General features: G+C 39.7%; 1 protein-coding gene across 1 annotated transcript in view; it reads right to left on the bottom strand.

The window, feature by feature from the left end:
• Positions 1 to 1,767: 1,767 nt before the first annotated feature.
• The window catches only part of LOC120502545 (bifunctional heparan sulfate N-deacetylase/N-sulfotransferase 3), a 52,080-nt gene continuing 27,392 nt past the window's right edge, over positions 1,768 to 26,455 (bottom strand). The window contains exons 5-14 of the mRNA XM_039710052.1: positions 26,127 to 26,312; positions 23,545 to 23,673; positions 14,483 to 14,665; positions 12,879 to 12,975; positions 11,917 to 12,040; positions 8,659 to 8,833; positions 8,123 to 8,293; positions 7,010 to 7,119; positions 6,450 to 6,552; positions 1,768 to 5,286 (exon numbers count right to left, since the gene is read on the bottom strand). Coding sequence (XP_039565986.1) covers positions 5,167 to 5,286; positions 6,450 to 6,552; positions 7,010 to 7,119; positions 8,123 to 8,293; positions 8,659 to 8,833; positions 11,917 to 12,040; positions 12,879 to 12,975; positions 14,483 to 14,665; positions 23,545 to 23,673; positions 26,127 to 26,312 — 1,398 coding nt within the window. The 3' untranslated portion in view covers positions 1,768 to 5,166. The remainder of the gene's footprint in view (positions 5,287 to 6,449; positions 6,553 to 7,009; positions 7,120 to 8,122; positions 8,294 to 8,658; positions 8,834 to 11,916; positions 12,041 to 12,878; positions 12,976 to 14,482; positions 14,666 to 23,544; positions 23,674 to 26,126; positions 26,313 to 26,455) is intronic.

Raw genomic sequence — 26,455 nt, 5'->3', positions numbered from 1 at the left:
GCCCGCCCACGCGGAGCCCCAGCAGCACGCGCCCCAGCCTCACGCGCCGCCGGCGGGAACTGGGCGCCGCCGACACCCCGCGCTGGTGGCGGGGCTTCCGCCGCACGCAGCGCACGCGCACTGAGCTGGAGCACCCGGGGAGGGCGCGGAGGGAAATGGGATCGGTCCCTGCCGCCTTTTGATTCCCGCTCCTCCCCCAAGGTACCGAGCGGCAGCCCCGGGGGTGAACGGGCTAAGGCATTGTCCAAAACAAAGCAGAGGCCTGCAGCAGGTTGAGGCAGCGATGCTGCTTTGTCTGTGGAGATAAACGTGTGTGTCTGCTTGGTCCAGTCATAAGATGGCCTTAAATGCTACAATGACACTGCTCGCTACTTGAAAACCATGGACTAAAATAAAATCAGAGGTCGTGAAAGATGTGCTAGAAAAATGAAGCCATCCGTCTAGGTGAACACAGATTATTTTCCTTTTCCAGTCCACGTAAGCATCTGCACACTGGGCAAATGTCCACACCTCAATTTGGAGTTAGAACAGAACAGAACATTCCAGTTGGGAGGCACCTACAAGGATCATCAGTCCAAATGCCAACCGCCTCAGGGCCGACCAGAAGTTAAAGCCTGTTGTAAAGGCATTTTCCAAATGATTTTTAAACACCGACAGGCCTGGAGCATCAACTTCCTCTCCAGGGAGTCTGTTCCAGTGTCTGAACACTTTCTCATAAAGAAATGCTTGCTAATGTCAAGTCTAAACCTCCCGTAATTACTGCAACTTTCACACCACAGCAGCTTACTCAGCTAGTATTAGTCATCCTCAGTCCAGGGAAGCCTCAAGCTCAGTGTATGTTTGTCAGATGATCACCCTTACTTGGTCTGAGTTCCTCCTCCACTCAGGTTTCCCTTGCCCTTTCTTTCAGCTGCTGATCACTTTCCTGCTCCTGGGATCTGCTGACTGTTGTGCTTTCTCCATCCATGTCGTCAGGAGAGACCAAAAAAAAAAAAAAAGTGTCTTTTGCCTTTGAGCTCTAGGAATTGGGGGACTGGAAGAACTGAAAAGAAACATTATATTAAAGTAGATACATCAAAGACAGAGGCCAAAAAGCTCTTATTATTTATAGCGCGGATCTTTCCCCTTTTCTTATTACCTGTTAGTAGTTTACTGGTTTTTTAAGAGCTTACAGAGATGGGTATTATACAGGAAGCTTAGATTTCTTAATTTTAAGTTGCATCATTTCTCTTTAATGAATGCAATATTTTGTTAATGTAGGTTTCCTATCTCTCACACTCCTAAGCAGCTTTTACCCAGCTAGATAAGTACAATTTTGTATTCTGTTCTGTTGAATTTGTTGATAACAGTGAATTTTCCTTTGGACATTCATATCAGCTTCAGAGGTTTCTCCAAAGAAAGCTTTTCTCATGTCTGTGTAGGCTGATGCATTGGCACAACTATTGAATCCCCAAGGCAAATGATTTGAATACATTTTCCTTGTTATCTGAAAAATAGCAAACTCTGGAGATGTTTCTCCAGCGCATTAGCAAGTGCTGGCACAAGAAATAAAAGTAAGCAGGAAGCAAAAGCAGTAAAACAAGCAGATGCATAAAGCAGCAATATTCACTCACAGCAAGAGGAAGCAGTATTTTTCATTTCTGAAAACATTTCATGCTGCTCCTGTGCTGCTGGACTATGTTAGAGCTCAGCATCAAGCTGCAATGGCTGCTAACCAAACTGGAAAAGGACAACTTTGTGAACATCAAAGTCACTTCCACACAGCACTACATTTTCTTATCAGAGTTTATTGTTGCACTTCAAATACCATGCCACTATCAGAATATCTATTTTTTATTAAAAAAAAAACTCTGAGAAAAATGTTTCCAGCAATTTTCATTCAATGTGAATGACAAGAGTATTACATCTATAAACATTGAAATATCTATTTAATTTCTTCCTGAGGAAGTTTCACATTTTTAAGCAATGAAAAAGGATATTCTGTACAAGATAGTCTGCAAATCATCCAAACTCATTCTTTCTCAGGAATGTTAGCTCAAATAATTAGGTGATTTCTGATCAGTCTCCGTGTTTACACCCCCAAATGGTCATTATCTGCTCAGAACCACACGTGGTTTTTTAATGGCACTGATGTCCACGTAAAGCAAATTTCAGAATCATGTTTATGAAAATGAAGATGAAACTCACAAAATCGAGCACTTGTTAGAGAAATCGCTTGTGCAGTCACCTGCCAGGGGAACAGGAACCACGGCTGTGTTAGCAGCCACAACAAAACATCTGACTTGGACTAGCAAACAGATTTGTTGTAACAAACCTGGTTTTTTAAGAGTATTAATACTGACAGTGTACTTCTGGAAATCAAACCCTGATTGCAGGTGAGCTGTGAACAGAAGAGGTCACACTTTGTCAGGTAACTCGTGTGCTATGACCTGGTTACTCAGCTGTACTCACACCCAGCTGCTGTCTGCATGCTGTGCTCAGCCTCCTCCTCCTTCACCAAGCTGGCTGCATGTTAAAAGTGCTTTTTAAAGGCTCCTGTTCAATGTAAGAACACATTTCAATAGAACAGTTCTGGAATAAAACCCCCCATGGCTTCATACATCCTTTTACAAACAACTAATGATCCAGCTGAGGCCGTGCATGTGGAGGATTTATTGTCCCAGTGCCTCATGGTAACCCCAGATGGGCTGTAAAATTCCCCAGCGGACAATGTGACCAATGTCACCACTCTGTCCTTGACTGCCCACTCATTCTCAATCTGTCAGGGCCTTGCTTTCCCAGGGCAAGAAGACAGAGAGGGAATTCTTTGAAACAAAGAATGAACTGGGAATGATGCTGAAAGGCCATTCCTCCTGCATGTAGGAGGCACTCAGTCTGTGTTCTCACACTGAAAACATCAGGCACTTGACAGTGCCCAAGGTTTTTCCTATTTTTCTCTATTTTATAACACTGTTTCACTGAAGAACATGGAGAACTGAGGCAGCAATGCACAGCAGGGGCTTTGTGCAATCCCTGCATTTTTAAAACATTTGAATGATGTTACACCAGGTTGCATCAAGAGTAAAATCAATCATGACAGGATGAAAACCCCAGATATTTTCTCCAGTTATTCAATTTAACTGTAACAAATCTATATGGATGCTTGCAGGAAGCATGAGCAGTCTGTAGCATGCAGAATATTTGCTTTTACAGGTGTTCAGAATCCAGAGTGTTTCTTTTATCAAATAAGTACTTTAAGACAAGTCAGCTTTTGAGATAAATCCATATGACTGAATATTTAAAGTGAAATGAAATTCTCATTCTAATAAATAATAGAAATGTTCATCTTGAAAAAATGTCTACTGTAGTAGGTTCTCATCCTTAATCATGCATATTCCCTTAGCAAAAATGTGCTGCGTAAAGAATATTGTTATATACAGCAAATTTGTCTAGATTTTTTTCTTTACAGGCCTATCAAAACCACGTATTACATAGACAAAATCAATAAATAATAAAGATTACCAGTTAGAGGTACAGTAAGGATCTCAATATCTGTTTTCTATTTAGGGAATATCAGACTGGTTTCCATGCCGTTACCTTCAAAGTTAAATTGCATGATTACATAAATGTTGTAAAACAGCACTGAGACACAGGAAGTTTTTCCACCATCTGATGCATGTTTTTAAATATTCACCCTGAAACAAATGATGAAAACATTACAGAGCTCCTGTATAAAGCCTTGCATTTAATACTGTGGTTCTTTTTAATTTTCACCAACCCTTCATGCCTTTAGAAACACTCAGAGCCAAAGTTCTGTGAGGAGCATTAAGGCCACACTTAGCTGAAGTTTCCAATGATCTTCCTCAACTGCTAAGCTCTATTGATTAGACTTTATCTCACATCTAAACTGATGCATTGAAAGATGCATTAATGACAACTATCACAAATATCTGCCTGCAAGGGCAGTGTTTGTGTTTTCCCATGATTTGAGTGTAATTTTCTACTATGACTACACACCGTCTTTATTTTTGTCCCCTCTATTAGATACAACCTCTTAAGGTTATATCAAGCATGTTTAATGTGTCTGGGAACAGAACTGGTATTTTCATCTGGAAATCTGGTAATTTTTGCAGCTGATGTTATCTGAAGGTTGCAGAAAGCTGCTACAATTTTTATGAGGTTGAGGAGGAAAAAAACATACGTTAAAGACAAATAAATTAAGGAAAAAATAGTGGTGCAAATTAAGGCAATAAAAGTAAGGATCTGTTGCTGCTTTTTAGGAGTTTTTAGTCCATTTCAGTGGAGTCACTGCTGACTCAGAGCAATGTAAGCCTGGAGTGCAGTGTTCGGAGCTGGCCGCTCACAGAACAGGGGTGAAAGCCTCTTCCTTGCACTGCTCCAGTTTGGGTCACAACTGCTTAAGTCTAATACTGCAACTTGTGTGTTTCACATATCCAATCAAATTTCTGCTCAGATAACACATCTCAGTCACTACAGAATCAGACACATTAACTCCAGGCAAAGGCCCTTCCTGCACTGTGAGGATTTGTTGTTACCAGATATAATCAGGTTTTGTTTTGGCTTGTTTGTGATTTTCTTTCTACACCTGTGGATTGCAGATGTTGCTGGGTGCATTTGTTGCCATACAGAGCTAAATGATACGTGATAACTGTACTGCTCCCCAGTGTTTGCACACACTTTGGGCATTAGCAAGCTGATTCCAAAGGCAGAAGTACTCTGGGCATTTTATGCTACATTTCATTATCTTATCCTACGCAACACAATAATTGAATCCTAAGAAAAACTGCCAGTGGTCCAACAAAGGGCTACAAAACCTACATGAGACACAATACTTTAAAACTGATACATAAAAATGGCAATATTTACCGTGAAATTGGACAGGTCATGTATCTCTGACGCTTATACCAGTTGTAAATAACTTCCACATATGTGCACAGTAGTCCACAAGTCCACAGGCCCAGAAATGTTCATGATGAAGATTTGGCCCACCAGAGCTCTAAGGAACACACGTATTTTTACAATCCACATGCCAGCACATGGAAATAATTTCTATCCTTTACACTTTTTTGAAGAGGTATATTTTACAAGACCTTCTGGTAGCTGCAGGAAAGTTCAGGTATGAAAACTGAAGTGTGGAAGGAGATTTCAAAAAGCTCTTTTCCAATGCTATCTCACTTTCTGTAGCTCCTGTCTCAGCCACGATGGCAGGGGTTGTCCCAGTTTGTGGAGGAGTTTTGACAGTTCCACATTGTGATCTCTGTAGTAGCTCGACAGAAAGGCCCTGCACTGAGGGATACAAAAGGAGAAGTTTTTATTTAATAAAATGCTGTACTGCAGATGCTGTGAATTTGAGGTTTCAAAGCTGGTTTGACCTGTTTGAAAACTTTACTTCCTTTAAGCAATTATATTGTTTTGTGCTATCTACTGCATGCAAGGAGCTGTAATCTGAAAGGCTGATTTCAAGGGAAACAGAGGTTGTCCAAAATGAACACCAAAGTCAAAGCAGAATTTCATTCTACTCTTAGTCTTGTACATTCAGAATCGTACTGAAGGTATGGAGATACTTTTTACTGCAGTGTGATTGAAATGACAGCTCCTAAAATATCTTTGTATGTAGACACCTCAATTTTCAGAATAGTTTAGAGACGAAAAAGACAAAAGTTTGCACAAATACAGTCTTATCTCTGAACAAAATCCTTCTCACCCAATGGTTTGGTATCGGTATGACTCTACTGATGTGAAGTTATTTATAATTTAAGTACTGTAAGGAGAAAATCCCTGGTACATTAATTCTTACTGCTGTTCAAACTCTAAGTTCTTATTTGCATTTTAGCCAGGCTAAATGAAATGGCAATGCAAGACAGAATCAACGTGGAAGTAGCAGCTAGAACAGGAGACTGAACTGCCCTTGGGTACAGGCTGCAGCATTTGATCCGACTGAAATTTCCCCATTTGAGCATTGTCTGGGGAAGGTGTTTTTAAAATTCATAGAAACAGAACCTAACCTCTCTTAAAACTGGGTTATAGGAGTGCCTGCATTACCTGTCAAACACAGTCTAACTACTCTCAAAGACAAGGGACCACACAAATACACCTATCTGATGATGACTGAGAAGAAACCTGCACTGTGGAACTTCTGCTGCTTGAGTCCATAAGGTAAAAGGGACAGGACTTCAGGAGCAGCACATTTAGTTTCCTAAAGTTTTAGAATTTGTGGGGGTTTTCATTGCTGTTGTTTTTGAATTACTTAATCTTCACATTTGAAATAAAGAACTGAACCTCCATGCAGCCTACAGCCATCTTAAACATTTCCTAGTAGGGAAAGGTAGCCAAATAAGTAACTCTTACATAATTTTGTCTTCTCTCCCTTCTCATCATTTTGCTTATGTCATGTCCTGTATGTGTCAACTGAATTCCTGTACTGAATGCCAATGAACAGCATGCTTTACCTCAGAATCCATTGGAGGGTATTTCCTGCCTTTGCTCTTTCCAAGACACTTGGTTTTGCCTTCTTCTAAGAGCTGACACCAGAACCCTTTATGAGAATCAAACCTGAAACAAATATTGTGCGGTGTAAAATTTGTGTGTAACCAAATCTAGGAGTCAGAATCCAAAGGAGTGGATGTTACATTCCTGACTGATATAACTGAATCTGTTTTTCAGCTAATGCCAAAAATAAAGAGAAATTATTCTATTTGCTTTTTGTTTCTGCATATCAGCATTCCACGTTCCACTTATGGAAGTAAAATTCATTTTGATAGATTTAAAATTCATATGCAATTCTCACAAAGCAGCACTGTGCCTGTCAGAGCTCTACTCCTGTAACAGCCAAGTGGCTCAGGGAATGATGCACAGAAAATTTAACCCTGAATTGTGTTCTGAACAATCACCCTACCGACAGCTCAAAAAACTATGAAGGGCTTTATTCTGCAGTGAGCTGACTTACAGGCTAGCTACAGGTATTTTAGGAATGCAGGAACATGTGACAATGATGAACTGATTAACTCACGTTAGGGCTTCAGAGTAATTATAATGAGGAGAGACTCCCAGAAACTTCTGTACTTCATCCATGACAGTAGATGGGTCAGTTCTCAGCTGCTGTCCATCAATAATCAGCAACTACAACAGAGAAAATAAATGGAGGTTTAATTTGAAATTCATTATTTCAGGCTTGCAGCTGGAACTTCCACCTCTGTAAAACTCCTTCATCATATGGAGAGTACTGCCCCAGGAAACAATTATGGGCCCAGTCTTAATTGTCATCATCATTAATGACCTGGGAGCAGGGTAAATAGCATTTTAATTAAATCTAAAATTATATTGCATTGGAAGCTGTTATGGCAACAGAGAAATAGCAGTGAAGGATCTAGCAAGATAAGAAATACTGTCAGGAAATTGAGAGACTGGCCAAGCCAAGAAAAAATTATATTAATGGCTACTACTTTTCCAGATAAAACATAAGGCCATCAGGGCTGATTCTTCACTATCACTGTGGGACATAAAATCTGGCAAAAATCTGCATAACAATGCATATTATTCAATATTCACAGGTTACTTGTGGAGAAAAGCTAATGAAAACATAATGAGGAGAATTTCATTCAAGAGTCAGGATATTACAGTGTTGTGCATCTCATGAAGAGATATACAAGGCTGGCTGAAAGGAGAGTATGTGGGGAATAACAGAGCTAGATGCATTGGAACTTCCTTGGCACACTCCAGGGAAACAGAAGGTGCAGACTCCAGCCAACTTGTCTCAGCTACAAGAGCCCTGGATAAACAGAAGGTTGGGATTGCAGCCAATCTCCCTCTAACTGTTGGGTGGGGAGCAGTGCCAGACATGCTGCCAATGTCACAAAATTCCATTCCAGAAATAAATTCCCAAGGAGATACCAATCATGTGATAGTGTCTGCCTGGTCTGCTGTTACCACATGACATTCAAGGCTTAGGATGTGCATTTTTGAAGCTTGACCTTACACAGGACCAGAAGGAGGGTAATGATTTGTAGGATTATCCCCAAGATCAGCAGTCAGTAGGCAAGACTTTTACAAAGGTAAACTTTAAGGACAGTATATATATACATATATATCTATAGGATGAGGATGTCAAAAGTCCCTTGTTCACCTGGTAAGGTGGGAAGTAAGTGAGCCATCTTTCAATGTGGGTAGCATACCATCCAGGTGCCAAGCATCTCTTCTGGAGAGCTCTGAGCTCAGAGGGGGCTCGAGGGCCAGCTGTGATCACCTGATAGAAGCTGAATTTCAGAGCTGCGGGGTCTTCGTGGGATCGCTGATGCTGAAAAAGAAGTGACATTGCTGGAACTTTACAGACCACAAGGCAAAACTGGCTGCTCTTACTGACAAAAATTTCTTAGCCTAGCCTGTATTTTGAGCATTAACTACATAACTGTGTCTGCATACCAATTTCTGTAGGTGCTGATTACATTAATTAATTAAGTAATCATTTTTACATGCTTGCATCATAGATAACTTGAAAAAGTGGTTACTGGTATTTTAACCCTTAAAATATGACAGATATCTCAGCCCATGGATGATCAGAGATGGTCACTGACTACAGGGATATATCCTGAGAGGACATACAGAGAGGATTCAGGGTGGAAGCCTGGCCTGGTGCCTGCCCATGCTCCCCCAAGTGCATACCTGGTACCAGGAGTACGCACGGTCGGACGGGTCGATGAGGATGGTGATGATTTTGGCCTTGGGGATAAGGGAAGCAGCTCTCTTGGGAGCTTCCTCAGAATGAAAATAGTTGGCACTTTTCTCAAAGAGGAAGTCAGTGGTGACATTAGAAGGAGTTGGAAAGAAATCCATGTACCTGGGAAAGCAACATCATCCTCAGAACTACTTAAAAATCACACAAAGGTTGATACATCTGTTAAGCATATTTTATTCTAGAGCACTCAATTAAAATAAAAATCTAAGTGCAAAAAAAGAAAGCAAACCAAAGCTTACATTGTATCTTTGATAATATTTTACTTGGTACTAGCTTGCTTCTCACTATATGTAACTAGACATTGCAGCTAATTTTTTTAAACTGGATAAAATGTTACAGTATTTATGTATTTTAAAATTTGTGAGTTCTCACTTTTCAGTCAGAACAAACTGCTGAAGTCTAAAGTAGAAATTTAGTTTTCCAAATTTGGCCTTCTGCTGACACCAACTGAAGTGCAATACTGTAAGAAAAAGCTACTTAGTATCAATCAGGATTGCTTTCACTGAGAAGAGGCTGTTGATATGGGAAGATGCACTGAAACAATTCCCCACAGCTTCATCAGGTAAAAGGCTCCTGAGCAGTGACAGAATTCACTTTTTTTCTGTGAGTCACATTTTAGGGGAAAATTGTGTTGTAGTTGTTTTAAGGTTTTTTGTGAGCTTTCCTCATCCATTATGAAGCTGTAGGTAAGTTCCTGCAATTGTTTTGTCATCTAAGGACTTCTCTATCCCTGGCCCTCAGAACACTTCTTGTTATTGCTGGGGAAAACAATAAATAGGAGATTTTGTCCCTCTTGACTTTTCAGTTAACTTGTATGGAGAAAATAAATGTTATTTAAACAGCCTCTTCTGAAGACCATGCTTAATGACCGAGATTTCTGCCAGTGCTTAGACTTTGCTCTGTTCATACAAATGAGCTACTTCCAATACAAATGATGTGCTCTTATTGGCTCTGAAATTGTAACCACTGAAGTCAATGGACTTTTATTTTCCAGAAGCTGAGCAGGCTTTAGAGAAACTTGTCCAAGAAATCTGTAACAAAGCTTACATAAAGAAATGCAGGACTGGTCTGTTTAGACTTCTGCATTTCAACAACAGCAAGATCAGTTCTTATCTTACTCTTCTGCCATGTCTGTTGGAAGCCTACAATTTACACTTACCCTGCTTTCAAATAAAAACAGCAATACTGAGGTTCTGAGGGCTGTAAGAACCCTCTTCTGCTTCTGTAGTTGGCCCTGCTCTAAATCCAACCTTGGACAAAGACTAAGAGTCAGCTCAGGGATAAAGCCCTATCTCCACAACTGTAAACAAAATTGAACTGATTGCTATTTGTGATTCTTGCAGGAATCCTAGCCAATTAATGGACTAATGAGGAGAGCCCTTGTATCTAATTACAAAGTGGCAAGCTCATTACAAGCCAGCATTAAAACACCCTATCAGACTAGGTGGTCTGAGAGATCTGCCTGGCAGACAGAATGCACATCTAAGAATTAGGCAACTACACCAACAGGTAGTTCTGAGGATCTGAGACTTAACTGAGGGAACCTGGCAGGGGTGGTAAGGTGTCACTGTCATATTTTCTGTAAAATCTCTTCGCCAGGATTTCTTCTCCTGGGAAGCTGAGAAACGTCAGAAAAGAATGAAAACAATCATTATCTGATTGCTTTGGAATGTGGTCTAGAGATCATCTACCAACAGGTGCATGTTTGATTGGTTCCATGTGAATTGTTTTTACTTAAGGACCAATCAAAGCCAGTGTGTCAGACTCTCTGAGTCAGTCACGAGTTTTTATTATTCATTCTTCATATCCTTTCTCCATAGTTTAGTATAGCATTCTTTTAATATAATATCATAATATAATAAATCAGCCTTCTGAGAACATGGAGTCAGATCCATCTCTTCTCTGGAGACCCTCACAAAGACCACAGTGGGGCACAGAGTGGGTGCTGTGGTGAGAACCTGACAAAGGGATGTGCCTGGTTTAGACAGGCTGACCACTGTGAGCTTTACACACCAGTGCCATGTTAAGATGAAGGTAATCTAACGTGTGTGTGGCAGCCAAATTGTACCTGCACCTTAAGGAAGCAGATAAGGCAGGAGGAAAGAGAGAAGCAGCACAGTAGCAACATGAAAAGATTGATTTTGTGGAAGAATGGGCTCGCTGTACTTCGACTGCTCCATGAGCATGGAGCTGCTCTGCCTCGCCTGCATGTCCTCCTCAGCAGCAATTTCCCAGTGCCAGCCATTCCTCAGCACCTCTCCACTGGCACAAGCAGCTGACTCAGCAGCTTCCCCGTGAGGATGTGCCACAGCAATTACAACTCTGGGAAAACGAGTGGCGTGCAAACAAATTGGATCTGATGTGGCTGCACTGAGACCACAGAGCAGCGTTCACTCTGTTCATTTCATGGATGAGTACGAAGTCTAAGGCAATAAAAGTATTCTCCCTTAAACTGGGGGCAAAATAAAGAAACAAGACAAGAAATCAATAATCCTTCAGTGCTCTCCCCAGCTGCTGCAGCATGTCACCAGCTGTCATGCTGCAGTGCTTTGCAGTGGACACTTTGGGAAAACAGAGGAATCAGCAGTGACCTTGTGGGGCAGCTGTGCCTGGTGACTCCCAGGGAGCCACAGTGAGCGGGGCAGCAGGGATACAGGCTGTCTCAGCACCACTCACTGAGCCACACAGACACATTCTCCTAATTACCTGATCTTTAAAGAACATTTTGAGAGGCTTTCCCTGCCCCCATTTTTTATTATTTACATTATTGCTACTGCTATATCCTATTTAAAGGAAGAAATGCCTCTTCCTGATAGTATCTTTCTTTTCCTCTTAATAAATAAGATTTCCAGCAGGAACATAACTTTTGTGTCCATACATCCAACTACCAACTGTTACTGTCCCACTTTTAAAGGCATATGTAACAGAAATACATTATTTTGTTACTGCTCTGCACATGTTCATATCTGGATATTTATAAGAAAGCCTCACAAAAGTTTGTCCATTTAAGATATTCTGTAGTAAGATCATTATTGACTTGCATTTATTTCTCATTTCAGAAAGACACTAAAGGCTATTTCTTATTTCACTTTATATATGCACAATTACCATTACCAACAGTAATGTAATTTTTCTATTGTTCACAATATATAAACTTTTATATTTATACTAATAACCCATCTTACCAATCAATCCCCCTGTGGTAGTTATTTCTATTAAAGAACTGTACCTCCTCAAAGGTTTTTGGGCTGGGGGAGTTACTAATGATGGAAGGATGCATGATCAGGAACAAATACAAGGCTGTAGTACCTGCAAATAGGATAAAAGTCCAAGATTTAAAATAAAAATACACACACACACATACATTTTAGGGGGGATCATAGCTTCAGATGGGACTAAATCAGCTTTATTCCATTTCAGTTCACTGAGGGGGTGTTGATTTATGTAACCTAAGATCCTGCACTTTCTGAACTTTTAGAATTAGGACATTTAAAAACTGTTAATACAGACAACTGGAGTACCAGTGCTAAAATCTGTTTTTCCAACTTAAAATAGTTGTGTTTTAAAAAATAATGATTTATGTATATGAGACTGTCACAAAAACGATTTTAAAATGTTGCATTCAGTAGCTTTTGGGGATTGGTGATGATGAAAGAAATTTTGCAATTTTCTGATTACAGAGAAGAACAATAACCATTGAGTAAATTTATAAGCTAGTGCAATCTTGTAATAAAACTGCCCATTAGAAACTTCTTGACTTTTAAAAAAATGCCAAGAAATAACAATATTCTATAAACAAAACACATGCAAGAATTTGCAATTCAGAATCCAACCCATTTGAAAGATGTCTCTGTCCTGTCCTTTTCCTTCTTCCACTTTGACAAGAGCTAATCTGTCTTGTTCACCTCTTCATCAAAGTTTACTCATTTTGACAAAGCCCAAAAACCTGACACACACCTGAACCCTGCATTTTCAATGTGTACTGACTGCTGTTGTAACTTACATGATTAAGCTATATTTGCATGGTATCCAAAAGTAAAATAATGCTGTTGGATGATCAATATCTCTACACACCAGCCTGAGTCAGCAGTGATTAACTGTTTTACTTACACACAGCCTATCTTGTTGGAATAAAAGAAAATCTCACCAGTTTTCTGGGGTCCTACAACCAAGAATTTTGGTAACCGGTCACAGGTTTTTTCCTTAGACCAGATGTCTTTGTGCCGTTTGTCATCACAGGGGTTCTAAAACAGAGAAGAAAACTCAGAATTTCATTGGTAATCACATTTGAAAAAGTTCATATATAATTTTTTTATATTTTTTTGCCCATGTACAAATATTCTTACCAGAAATTATTATTTTGCCTTACGACTGAAAACCAAGGCATTCCAGAACTATTCCAGTGATTTACAATGGTATTTCTAATGTCACCAGGTCAGAACCTGATTTGCTTAAGAGTCTGGAAATTTTTTTAAGGAGAAACATGTTGAAGAAATATATCCTACACATATATATAGTTTCTCCATTCCTGTAACAGCTACCACTCTATATATGCTGCATTTTAAAACTAAAAGAGTAAGTTGATTATGATTAAGGCTTTCTATTCACAAATACATATTCTGATCTTCCAATTCAAATCATTACCTAATATTAATCTTCAATCTTTGCTGCTTCACAATTGAATTGGTTTAAATTTGTTCTGGAAATGCTACTCACAAATCATTTTTGACGCTGTTGTTTGGCAATACTGCACTGAGATGAAGAGAATTATCTTCACATACCCCTCTGAGGTTTAAGAACATATACCTGTATTCAAAGTCACATCACTTATGGACTAAATACACCACATACAGTATGTCTTAGTTGCTGTAACTTAAAAATGTCTTCTCTAAGTAATTATAATTTTTCAAGTAATTTGGCTACAGGCTAATTTCCCTTTTTAAAATGATTCTGTCCTAGCATTATGCAAAATTCTTGACATTTCCCCCTCTAGTTCAATGTTTTATTCAAAACCAGAATGAATTTCAAGATGCATATTTAAGTACAAATTTGCAATCTCAGACCCTAAGTTGGCAATTCAATATTCAACGCAGGAAAACATTTTAGTAAGCAAGCTTAAATACATTTTTATGTTTGATTTAGTGAAGTTTGTTCCTTAGAGTATTTCCACCAAGCTACCTTAATAAGATTTTATTTGGGTTAATATTATCACTGTCAGGATGCAGGTATCTACAGCTTCTTGCCAAACTTCTTCCTTGGGCAGCTCCCAGCCTATTGTGAATAACTTCTGATGTATCTCATCTACTTCCACTTCCCTAATTAGGGTATCCATAGTCTTGATGCACTTTTCTCTTTTTGGATGCCCTCTTCTCTTTACAGACTTGGAGAAAAATTTCTTTAACTGCTAGAAGATGCACATAAATCTGCCTGTCAAATGCTTTACTCCTGTTAGTTTCAAAAAGAGAAGAGAAGTAAAACAACATACACTTGCCTGCCCTTCCCCACATTTTTAAAGGCAAGTAGTGTCACAAATAAAACAAAGATAATTTTAATTACACATCCTAATGCATTTTAATTTCATGGCCTTTTACAAGTGACAGGGACCACAGTCACATCCTGAAGCTTCAGGGGAACCAACTTAAAAATATACTGCTTTTCTCTACAAGAAACTGAAACAATGGATTAAAAAAAAAAAAAAAACCAAAACGAACACCAAGACAATTTTTCTCTGATCCCTTTCTCAGCCTTCACCTGCCAGAGAGGGTCCTTCTGCTCAGGGAATAGCTCAAAATACTTGTGAGCCAGCTGGATGGGGGGAAGGGTTTGCAGTTTCAGGTTTGTCCAGGTGTGCACGAAGTTGGCCAGATTCACAAAGGTGTACAAGCCCAGGCGGTCGTTCCCGTAATTGGACAAGTGTGTCATGAAGATGCTGATCTGTGGGAGACAAAATGAAGAGCACGCCTCGAGTCCTTCATCACTAGATGGCAGTGCAGCCCCAGGTAATGTAAATCTCATTTGCATTTTGCTCTTTGAGCAGCAAGCCTTGGATCACATTCATACAGCCCTTACTACCCTGGCCCCTCACTGAACTGCAGTTCTGCTCGAGTCAACCCAATGCAAGCAAAGAGGAAAACGCTGGAACAGGTCCCACGAGCTCTGTGAGCTGCAGGATGTGCAATGCTACCATGGGGCTGGGCAACACTGACAGCACCTTTATGTGCACTTAGTTCATAGGATACAGCAAAAACGGTGCCCACTGCTTTTCTTAAAGAGGAATACAAATGCCATGTTAAAAATATAATTTCTGTTTTCATGGAAGAGTAAAGAAGCCACAGACCAGGGAAGCAGATGAGCACTATTGCTTTGATATGCAAAACAGACCAAAAAAATCTGAAATCTGAGTACTTTCAAATAACAGCATGGAATATTCCCAAACAAAAAACACCAAAAGTTTTAAGACTGTTGGTGTGTTACTCTCCCAGTACCTTACTATGAAGGTGACACCCAGATATGCCCTCCCATTCCAGCCCTTGCTCCAACTGCACTCCCAATGGAAGCAATGCTTCCATGAAGGTTTCTCAAAGGAGGGGCATTTTTGGATACACCTAAATCGAGCTGTGAACAGAGTAGGAATGCACAGACTGCAAGGATGGGCTCTCAGGGACTGAGGAAGGGCTGCAGACAGAACCCCCCGTTTTCTACAGGGCTCCCGTTCCGAGGAAATTTTTTCCTGATGCAACAGTCTGCTCTTACACTGAAATCTGCAAACCCTCACCTCTCCACTGGTGATTTCTTTCTTCAAGTTCTTTTTAAAGTAGAACTCACCCAAGATAAACTCTCCAGACAAATTTCCATTAAAAAATTAGAAACATGACTCTTTTTATAAATAAATCTGCTAATGCCATGAATGAGCAATTTCTATTTAAAGTAAAACTGGAAGTAAGCCACTTCAAAAAAAGAAAAGCTTATCATGGTCACAATGCTGAAATTAGTTCAGGAACTGAAGTTAATCTTTGGCAAAGGAATTCCAGTCCTCAGCTTAAAAAGAAAATAATGAAAAGCTGGTATTTACAGTAAAATCAGAAGATACACTCTGCCAAATCACTAGGAGATGATCTTTCTTTGTGGGTAGGACTGAGATTGAAACCCCCTTCCCTTTAGGCACCAGATGTGTAACCTTTTCATGATTCCTTTTTCATTTCAGCTCTCAAAGCAGGAAGAGAGCAGCCACAGGACTACGTTGTTCTCAGTAAAGTCACAATCAGCAGGTTTCCATAAAAAAAAGGTTAACCTGCTTTCCTGACAGCCCCTTTCTTTCCTCCACGTGGGCTGACCTCTGACATTTTAATGTCAATTCACCTCCTGGCAACTCCTTACCTGCCAACAGCTACTGCACTTCCTTGAAAGAAAAAGTAAGGGAAGTTGAAAAGATTGCTAGTTCAGGGAAAATATAATTATTCTTTCCCTGAAGAGAATATCACTGTAATTTCAAGAATGTCAGTACAGGCTGAGAAATTGACTGGACATATCATCATAAATAATTTCCAGCATATAAAACTGTGTCAGTGAAGGGGGAAAATTACCAGAGACCTAAGCTCCCATTTTAGTTATATTTTTTAAGTCAAATACTTCATGGTTAATTATTTACAGCACAAAGATGATCAAATGCTGGTTGAAAACTTAAATGGCCAAATCTTGTGAAGAAATCCATACTTAGCCAAGCTGATACATGATCTAATACATGCTTTTGCATTTTAGAAAAAGACTCTTCTAGATGGCATCATAAATATCACAGATCAGCTGAGAGGGATGGTGGATCACTCCCCACTTCCCTGTGCAGAAGGATGAGAACACACAGCAATGCCCTTCCACCTGCCATTTCACACCAGGACAAAACACCATGATTATTTTTTCCCTTCCACACTGGGTTTATGATGCTATAATTTGCTCTATCATACCACGTCCTGAGTCATTCAAACCAGTTCTAATTAACAAGAATCATTATTCTTTTTCTGCAACTAATAGCATGCTATGCTTCTAAAGATTTACTCTCTTGGAACCACCATCCTTTTAGGATTCCTTTAGGAGCTCTAAAAAGAATCCTTTGTGGCCATGTCCCAAGGCTACACCTAGTAAACAACACTATTTGTTTAATAATCTTCCACCTCTGGAAAATGCTGTAAAATACAAACAGAACTTCATATATTTCTTTATTCCTCCTTCAATAGGGAAGCAGCTGTGAATAGATTTATATTTACTCTAACAAGCATTTTAACCTCCCTTTCAGATAAAAAAAGCTATTTGATTTTATTATTTCTAGCGCTCTTCTCAAATAATTTCTTTCAGGCATCTCAGCATTTTCTTTATTTCAGTGCAGAAGGATCACCCTTTTTCAGCTGTTCCTCATAAACAAACCATCATTTTGGTTGCACTTCAATGCACACTCTCCACGGGATTTAATATCCTTCACAAGGGAACTGAAATGGAATGCAGACAGTTTTTAAAATGATGGTTTGGGACTAAATCTGGCCTCTGGGCAGCAGCTCCTTTCCTACTCACACACATTTTCACATCAGAGCTGCAAAGGTGCTCTCCTGTGCTCTGCCTTCTCCTTCCAGCTTCTCCTCAGCATTTTCCTGTTCCCCAGAGTGAAAGGGTCTAAGTTCCATTTGCTCTCCTTCCCCAGTCCTGATTTTATTTGGGATCCTGACTGGTACTGCAGAAATGTAGGGAAATAAGAGCAAGCAGTCAGGAGAAAGAGCTTTTAACTTTTGGACTGCTCATTCTATACAGTGTATTTCCTTACTACAACATTTCCCAGTTAGAGGCAATAGCTTTTAGGTCAACACACCAGAGCTGAGACCAAGAAGGAGCTGCTGCTATTAAATCATGTCTCAGGAAAAGATGAACCAGCATTATCTAATTTATGTATCAAGAGCAGAGAGATGTCTGACAAACAACTTACACAGAAAGAAACAATGCAGCAACTTACCCAGCTTCTAGTACTGGATGTTAACTGGCTGGGTATTTTAGAAAATACTGATCACAACAAAGTCATGATTGTTAGGATGCTACACCTATTGAAATTACACAAGGACACTACTCAAACCAAGCTTCTGGAGTCCTGGTAACAGCTGCTGTTTCCTGACACAACAGAGGTGCCTGCCTCCCCAAGGAATGATATTACCACTCCCAAGAGTGACTAGCCCTTCCTAGGACTCCTGGCTTCTTCCCCTGAGTCAAGGGGTCTCTCTTAAGCTGCCAGGATCAGACCCCAGCGCAGAGAGAAGACTCTTTTTTCACACATCAACTGCAGCAGCAAGGGAAGTGGAGGGAAGCCTGAGACTTGCAGGACACTGATGATCTTTAAGAGTTTAATTATTTTGGCATTTCGAATCTAGAACTAGAAGAGCTGCTATAAGAAAAAAACAGATAATGAACACTTATTACATACTGGGAACTTATTTTATTTACCATATACAGATCTGTTGCAGGCAATTCCAGCTTGAATAAATTCCTACTAATAAACCAGTCATCAAGGTACTTTAGTCACAGGCACTATGTCACCCTCCCATCTGTGCAACAACATTACAAGGTAGCATTGAAGCCTCCCAACTCAATGTAGTTATGCACAACCCTTCAAATTGAAGTTAAATTATGATTGACAATTAATTCTGCGGTCTCAGCTAGGCACTCGCAGCAGACGCATTACCACTTTGGAATATTGCTGGTATTTTAGTTACTGAGCACATGTTTACAGGCCATGAGAGTACATCCAACTCTCAGAACACCTATATTCCAATTAATTTGGCATTGTACACACTGTTTGCAGTTCTGCTATTGTTTCCAAGTTATTCTGAACAGTTTTGTTTCAGGTATTCAGAGACTCAGTAACAGCAGGTTTTGCTCCATTAGACTGCCAAAGGGATGGAATAACAAATCAGAGCAGGACCTACACTGAATAAGTATTTTTAAGAGCTGAAAGACAGTTCTTTCTGACCTGGATGCTTACAGAAAAGCTGTGTTCAATTCCACCACAGAGATTCCAGCTTACAACTTCCTTTTTTAGCCCTGAGGTTATCCTGCTGCTTTCACAGCTGCCATGGACCTGTCCACTCACAGACTGCCAACGAGTGGAATACCATTTACATAGTGGTCTCTCCACCATAAATATGATGGAGCCAGGGAAGGGTTACGAGTTTAAACAAAATAATGTATTTGATGTAGTTCTGAATTGTTGATCTGACAGTCAGGAACCTCAAGTTTATTTTCTGCTTCTGCTCATTTCCCTTCTGACTCAGTGATGGTAGTACTGTTCAAAAGACTTGCTTCACTCGAAACCACTGGCACAAAGCTTTCCATTCAAGAATTTTAACGATCACAGAAACGTAAAGATTTCTGATTGCCACAGTTTCAATGCATTTCCTGCCCACTGTTACAAGGAATCAACTGTAAAGAGACAGATATTCCGGTCTGTTCTACAGCCTCTCCACAGTGCCTTATTCACTTTTCTTATTTCAGCCACAAAATATCAGACAGTGTCTGGCTTTTAGGAGTGGGTTTTAAAGAATAGATAGGAAGGCAAAGAATACTTGTGCTCTGCAGTCAGCCAAAATGCTTGGCCAAACTGATTTCTCCTCCTGCCCTGCCTGATGGCAACTATTGCTTGAGTTACAGGCATGAGAGGACAGGGAAGAAATTAAATCGATGCCTTTCTCACCTATGAAATGGAGCAAGCCTGTCAAACTGAACCATCTTTCCTGCTTCTCACACTCAGTACAGTTAAATACGAGGCTGTGCCAAGCAAGATGGACAGAAAGGGAAGACCTGAGTCTGAATATCTTTGATTTGGATTTTCTTCTGTAGTGCCAATTCAGGGTCACATTAAGATACAGCAAGTTCTGCTGATGCTCATACAAATCCTCTCATTTTCAGTGCTAAAGGAGATAATTTCTCCCTTGCTGCAAGTCAATTAGCTTAATAACAGCTCTACTCACTGCAACTGGGGAGAGGTAAAAATTAGAAGAAAATAATACTTAGAACCGAATGCACACAAAGATTACCATTATTTTAAGATCAGTCGAAGTGCCTGAAGCATTAACAGCCTTTCCTCTTCATCAGCACTGCTGTAACCATGTCAAGAGCACACAGCTGGCTACACATTAGTTTCATTGTTGGACTGTCAACCATTTGAAGGCTTTCACCAAATTCCTCTCCACAGGGCATTTTCCCTTTTCTTTCCATCTGCAGACACACAGTACTTTGCAAGGAAGTGCATGTAAGTGCACGTAATGCAATTACTGCATTCTATTTGTTCTTTTTAGGGGTAGAAAAGGTATAGAAAAATTTCATGAACTGTTGGTTACCCTTCAACATTCATCTCATAGGATAGAAAAGCTCCAGATCTGTATCTTCTGCAGTTCAAAGGATCTGAGAAGCAATGGTACAGTTGACAGCAGTGTCTACACCAACCCCTTCATTATACATAGCTCAACACCTAATGGCTCACTTCCTACAAGGGACAGATTTAGGAAACTGGTACAATTTCATTCTAAGAAACACTGAGCAGAAATTTGTTTTACTAATCCAAGAACGTAGCCACATATTGCAGAGAGAGATGAATCTGAAATCACTGAACATTCTAACCAGTTTATCAGGAAAAATACTTGCTAACATGTTTTAAGGACAGTGCAGTGGTATGAAAACCAGTAACAATGTGAGACAATAAACCACAGATGTGTCTGACTGGATAAGATACTCATCACTACACATTTCTACAATGTACGTTTTCCTTGTGGCTTTGCCCCAGAAATCTCTGGCTAAATCAGCACAAGTCCCTCAATCTCCCTGTAAGTCAATTATTCACTGATAATGTGGGAGAAATAATGCCACTATACCAATAATACAGGCTGCTGAAGCTTGCTTTTTCTTTTCCTGTGAAACATTTTGTGCAAGATTCTGATATAGCACGATCTCGCCCAAGGGCCGCTGCAGCCAGCAAGATCTTGAACAGGAGACAGACACACAAAATAGTACTTCAAGAGTGGGTAACAGTGTTCTCTTAGTGCTTGGGCTCTTTTTCAGCTTGGTGGCACTTCAGACTTTGGGATGGCTTACAGGAACAATGGTCAGGATCAGGTCCCAGCCACCAGTACAGGGGTACCAATGCAAACCACAGGAGCACACCCTGCCAGCCGTGAGATTTGCTGCTCCACCAAGCCAACTGCTGGTTCCCAGTTCCACAAACAGCATCTGCAGAACAGGATTTCCTGAGGCCTTCCATACCTGCAGAACGTACAATGCTCTGGGAACAGGGCCATCCCACTGGTTCTCATGGCAAAAACTCACAGCTGCACACATGGTCCTGTGCTTTCTTGTGGCTTATCCTCCACGGTGGTTGATTGAGCACACCGTAAGGAGGAAGAGACTCTCTTACACCACTGCACAGCCAAAGCACTGAGAAATTCTGGGCTTCATTCTTACGGGCACTTATTTCAGAGTAGGGTACTCAGTTCCTGAAATCTCAGCCTGGTAACTTACACTTCAAAAATTATATTCACTTCCAAATTAGATATAATGAAGAAATTTGGTAAGATTAACATTTAATCCACACTCACATTTCCCAGGTTTGGAAACTAACTATTTATGTACTCATTGCTGAGAACATTGTTTAGCTGACATTGTAATGATTCATGGGTGGTGTTTTCTGTTCTTAGTTTTGTACCAGTGAAAAATAACATTTTGAAAATGCCTCATAATGGAATTTTTGCATCTTCTCAACAGCTGTGTGTTTCACATAAAGAAATCCCAGCAATTTTAATGAAAACACAAGAAAGCTTATGAAATCCAAAATGCTGCTCCATAATTACACTCCTAAAGCTACTTAGTCTTCATTTTAATGCCTAAATTTTTGCCCAACTTTGACTTGCAAACTATGACATAAATACACGCAAAACCTAAACCCCACAAATACAAAACCTCAGTCTTTAAACTGACTATGTGCCAGGCTAATGTTTAGAACCTCAGGAACTGTTTATAGGCAGATATTTAGAAACCAGATGCATTGCATTTTCAAAGGCATTCCTTAGAAGGAGTCTTGGGCAAATTTTAGCATAACACTCATTTACAGTTATATTTAGAAAACACTGCATTTAGCGTCTGTTCTTTTAGCCTGTATTGTATTTGGAATATCATAATTTTCAGAAGCAAGTGATCACACAGTCTGCACAGCAATGCATGAACCAAAGACCTAACTGTAATGTGTAAAAAGACATTACTGTACTCACGTTCCAGAATGTCAGGCAGACATGATCAAACCTCCATGATGACTATCAACAATCAGGGATGTTTCACTGCTTGTCTTCCCTTCCAGTCTCTTAATTCTTTTTATTTAAAAGGCTTATGCCTCAAGCACTTATATTAAATGTTGATGTTTCCCTACATTGTAAAATAGTTTTTGGCTGTTGTGGCTGTATTTAAAGGTGGAATATATTGTTCTGTGCCTTCCTCTAATTTGCTCACCTAGTAACTTCTAGTCAAAACCCACATATTGCCAAAGGACTGCTATGGTGCCAATACCCTCTCCACCCAATGAATTTTCCAGGTCTCAGCTCTATTAACCTGGGGTTGGAAGCAGATGGACTTGAAGGTCCTTTCCACCCTAAGCCATTCTATGAGTGATTCCATGCTGTGCCTGGAATGATACACATCATCAAAGACAAGACTGCAATCACTGCCACCCTCTAGAAGGGAAACCACATGTGTGCTAAGGAAGGGAAGTTTTTATTTCCCAATTCTGCTATGTGAACATGAAAAACGGGAACAAAATACAGTAACTGCTCTCAAAGAGCCAGAACTATAGCCTGAAAGAATCTGGGGCTTGAAAAATACACCTGCATGTAAATTGCTGAAATAACTTTCAGAAGTGGTTTTCCTTTGGACTGCATTACATTGCAAAAGATTTAAAAAGGGCACAAAATGTTTAGGCTTATTCAAAAAAATATTTAGGTTATTCAAAAAGATTTGAGTAGAAATATATTTTGTTCCCTTTGGTGTTCCCAGTGACCACATTTCCATAAAACAGCAGAATTTTATTTATACCTTTTACTTGGATCCCAAATGAAAACCTTGTCCAAAAGGTCAGTTTTGAGGCAGCTGACCTAATCCCACCCATTTTGAAGTACTACACTGCTCTCTTCTGTCAGTGCTCTGTAGTTTCAGCACCTCACTTGTTTATCTTCCATTAAAGAGAAATGAAAGGTTAAGAAGATATGGTTCATTTACTCAGATCTTTTCTTTCAACTGTGTGGTTCTTTTACTTGGATCTCCTCTTGGAAGCTGCTATGAGAGAGCAACTGAAATTTCTCCAAACTGATTGGAGCACAAGCATTCCTTTCTTGCATCCTTCTCACCTCAATAAGTGCTCCCAACACATGGCATCAGCAGAGATGATGAGACTTTGGCACAGCAGAGAAATGAACTTGACCTGAGATACTCATAGCAGTTCTTCACATTGGAATTTTCTGAAATATTAAATCTCAGGGCCCTTATTTCATGCAAAAAGTAAAGAACAAGAGAGGCTGGCACTGCTGCATTACTAACAAAACAAATGTCAAAAAAAGGTGCAGACTGCTTTGTACAACTAACAGAACATATGTAATATTAGATCTTAATTTAAATAATTGAAAAAGCAAAGGAACTCCCTGTCAGTAACTATTACTGTTTGGGAGACCCAGCTGATCAGCCCTGGAACATTGAGTAACTTTTTCTTCAATTAATTTTTAAAAAACATTTAAAAATTCCACTGTACTTACTGGATTGAGAACCACTGTGAAGAACAACTCCCCTCCTTGAATACTTTTGTCTAATTCCTTTGGACCTCCAGGATACTCTTTATAGAAAATGGTGTGCGTGAACAAGCCACAAGTTTGCCTAGGAAGCACCTGAATTCATGAAAAATACATAAAAAAAATCAAGAGCTTATACTTTTAATGAGATTATAAAAGTCTGAGAAGTAACACATAACAGATAATTGCTGGGTATATTTGGCCTCTCAACTTTGCTGGAAATTAATACTGATCTAGATGAATTATTATCACTAAAATCGTAACATCCAAAAATTCATCATATTTTGTTTGAAATTGGAGACTGAGCTCTATCACCAAATTAAAATTCCAGAGTCTCCTGTAACTCATTCTGTCCATAACACCTCATCCTAAATCCAAGTATTTGAAATTTAAAAATTTAAAATAATGTGAAAGATAATCTAAAATATTATCAGTCTATATCGTATCAATCAGTTCCACTTTTATCGGAATGATGGCTTTGTTGTAAATTTAAACTGTAATTGGAAAGGCAAATTATGTTTTCTTTGGCTTAGGCATCACCACCAATAGTTCTACTCTGACACATGGGGAAATTTACCAGTAATGCTCACCTTATAAGAAAGATTTACTTCTCATTCAACTGTACTATTTTTTTTAAGACTGGCTGAAATATGCAATACAAGCAAAATTATTTTTAAAAACATTCCAAGAACAAATCTTTTGAATATAAAGAATTACTAAATGCTGTTATGTTTTTCATCAGAAACTCAAAATATTTTCTCCTGTATTCAGAAAATAATTTACTGGAGAGTATTTAAATCATGTCTATTCCTTATGGGAAATCAACAGCTAAGTATGGAAGTTCACGTATAATGCTTTGCTGGGATTGTTATGATAAATTAACTTTTTAAGCATACAAATGCCTTATTTAACACTGACTGTGGTTTTGTAGATACTCTTTATTTCCTGCAGTTTAATTTCTCAACATTTTTTTTCTTGTGACATAGAGAATACTGTGATCACGGATTGTAAACTGTGTTGTCAGAAAATGTATGGAATTTGTACATCTGCTACAGAGTTGCCTAAATTTTAAAAAAACATTTGGATTTCATAGAGGAAATATGAGAACAATTTTTCACAGAGGCAGGGAATGAAGATGTACTGGATGGGAGGTGCTCTGACAAATCTTACACAACAATGTTCCTACTGAGTGTGCTCATTACTATTAGCCTGCAGATGTAAAATATTGATGCATTTGCCCCGGAGAACTGAAAGCCTGAGACTCCCTGAACAGGTGGTTTTATATGACTGGTTTTGGAAATAGATTTTTGGCTGCAGTGTCCCTGTGTTAAATCTCATTATGTGTCTTCAAATGACGTGTTTTTACAAATATTTATGGAAGGGATTTTTGGAGATTCTGAGTCAATCTGTCTTTCCCAAATGCTTTGTGCTCCCTACGCACATCCACAAACCCATTTTCTCACAGGCAGTGATTGCTTTGAGAACAAACTGTAGCTCAACCCTATATTGGTGTCAGTTTTGTTCCTAGATTTCTGGAGATCATTTTCATTTGCTTCACCCAAAAACAGATCAAAATGTTAAAATACTACTACTTAGCTCAGGAAAGTGGTATCCATAGCAACCCCAGAACAATACCAGAATTCTGTTCTAAGTGTTGTGCCAAGGCTCTCGACCTCCCAAAAGTGCCTGTTGCAGCCAGAGGTACAACAGGGCCTCCATTCACTGCTCTCCCCCACACTCCAAAAGAAAGTTACTTGGGAACATGCCACCAAGTATTTTGGAAAGCTGTTTTGAAATACTTCTGAGGTAATAATGCTGAGATGTGAACCTGAAATAGCCTCCACCCCAGTGCCCTGATGGCAACAGCACAACGCCTTCCGTGTCAGCTGGGTACCAGCCCTTCCTTTGGCACTCGTGGCTGTCAGTGACAGTGCTGGAAGTCATGTAATTCAGGGAAACAGTGGGGGTTGAGAGCACTTTGGTAGCCTGCAGGTGGTGTGGGGAGTGTCTTCCCTCCCCGCAGCTCCTGAGGCTCTGGGTTAAACCAGGCTGCAAAGCCCAGCCTGCATTTGTGCACGGCAGGAAGCCAAACCAGGGCAGCCACGCACAGTTCCTAGGGAAGACAAAAACATGTACCCACCCAGATGCAGATTCTGAGGTGGCATAACCCGGCAATACTCTTTTGCAGTTAATGGTACCATGCAAATTAAAAACCTGATAGAAATCTAACCCAGCATATTGTGTTAAATGATGCAAAACTGACTTTTTCCTTGAGCTCTCTGAACCAGCGTTAACCACAGGACTAGAACAGCTAACAGCCTCTTAACTGCTGTCAGCAGGGTGCCTGGATGCCACCTTCATCAGCAGAAACATCACCAGCAACAGACTGATTTTAATTAACAAGACACTGTGAAATATACCTTGCTACTTATGCATAAGAATATGTGCTTCTCACAGTGTGAACTCTCAGGATACCCTGCTTTTCCACTTAAAAGGAAATTGTTCATGAAATGGCAGAGTACAAAATGAACATCAGCAACACAACTCACCATGATATTTTTGTGGATGAAGCCTCGTCTATACCTTGCAGGTTTCAGATGTGGGTATTCTTCTGTGCTGGTTACTCTGATGTTCCAGACCTTTTTCCAGGCATCATAAAGTTGAACGTGTACTGGATAGACTCCTGAGTGGTGTGGAGCCACTGCATATCCCAAGTCAGTTGGAATACCATGTTCCTAAAACATGACAGAACAATGGCTGCACTCAAAAATTTAAGAAACTTGATGTTTGACATTTCTTAAATGCTTTGTTTGTCTGAAACAAGTCTGAAATGCAAATAACAGTAATATCAAAATATGATGATCTGGAAGGAGATGGA

This window comes from Passer montanus, unplaced genomic scaffold (genome assembly GCF_014805655.1).
Source record: "Passer montanus isolate IOZ18808 unplaced genomic scaffold, ASM1480565v1 scaffold221, whole genome shotgun sequence".
NCBI lineage: Eukaryota > Metazoa > Chordata > Aves > Passeriformes > Passeridae > Passer > Passer montanus.
Note: the sequence above shows the minus strand (reverse complement) of the source record. Positions and strands in the feature narration are given on the sequence as shown.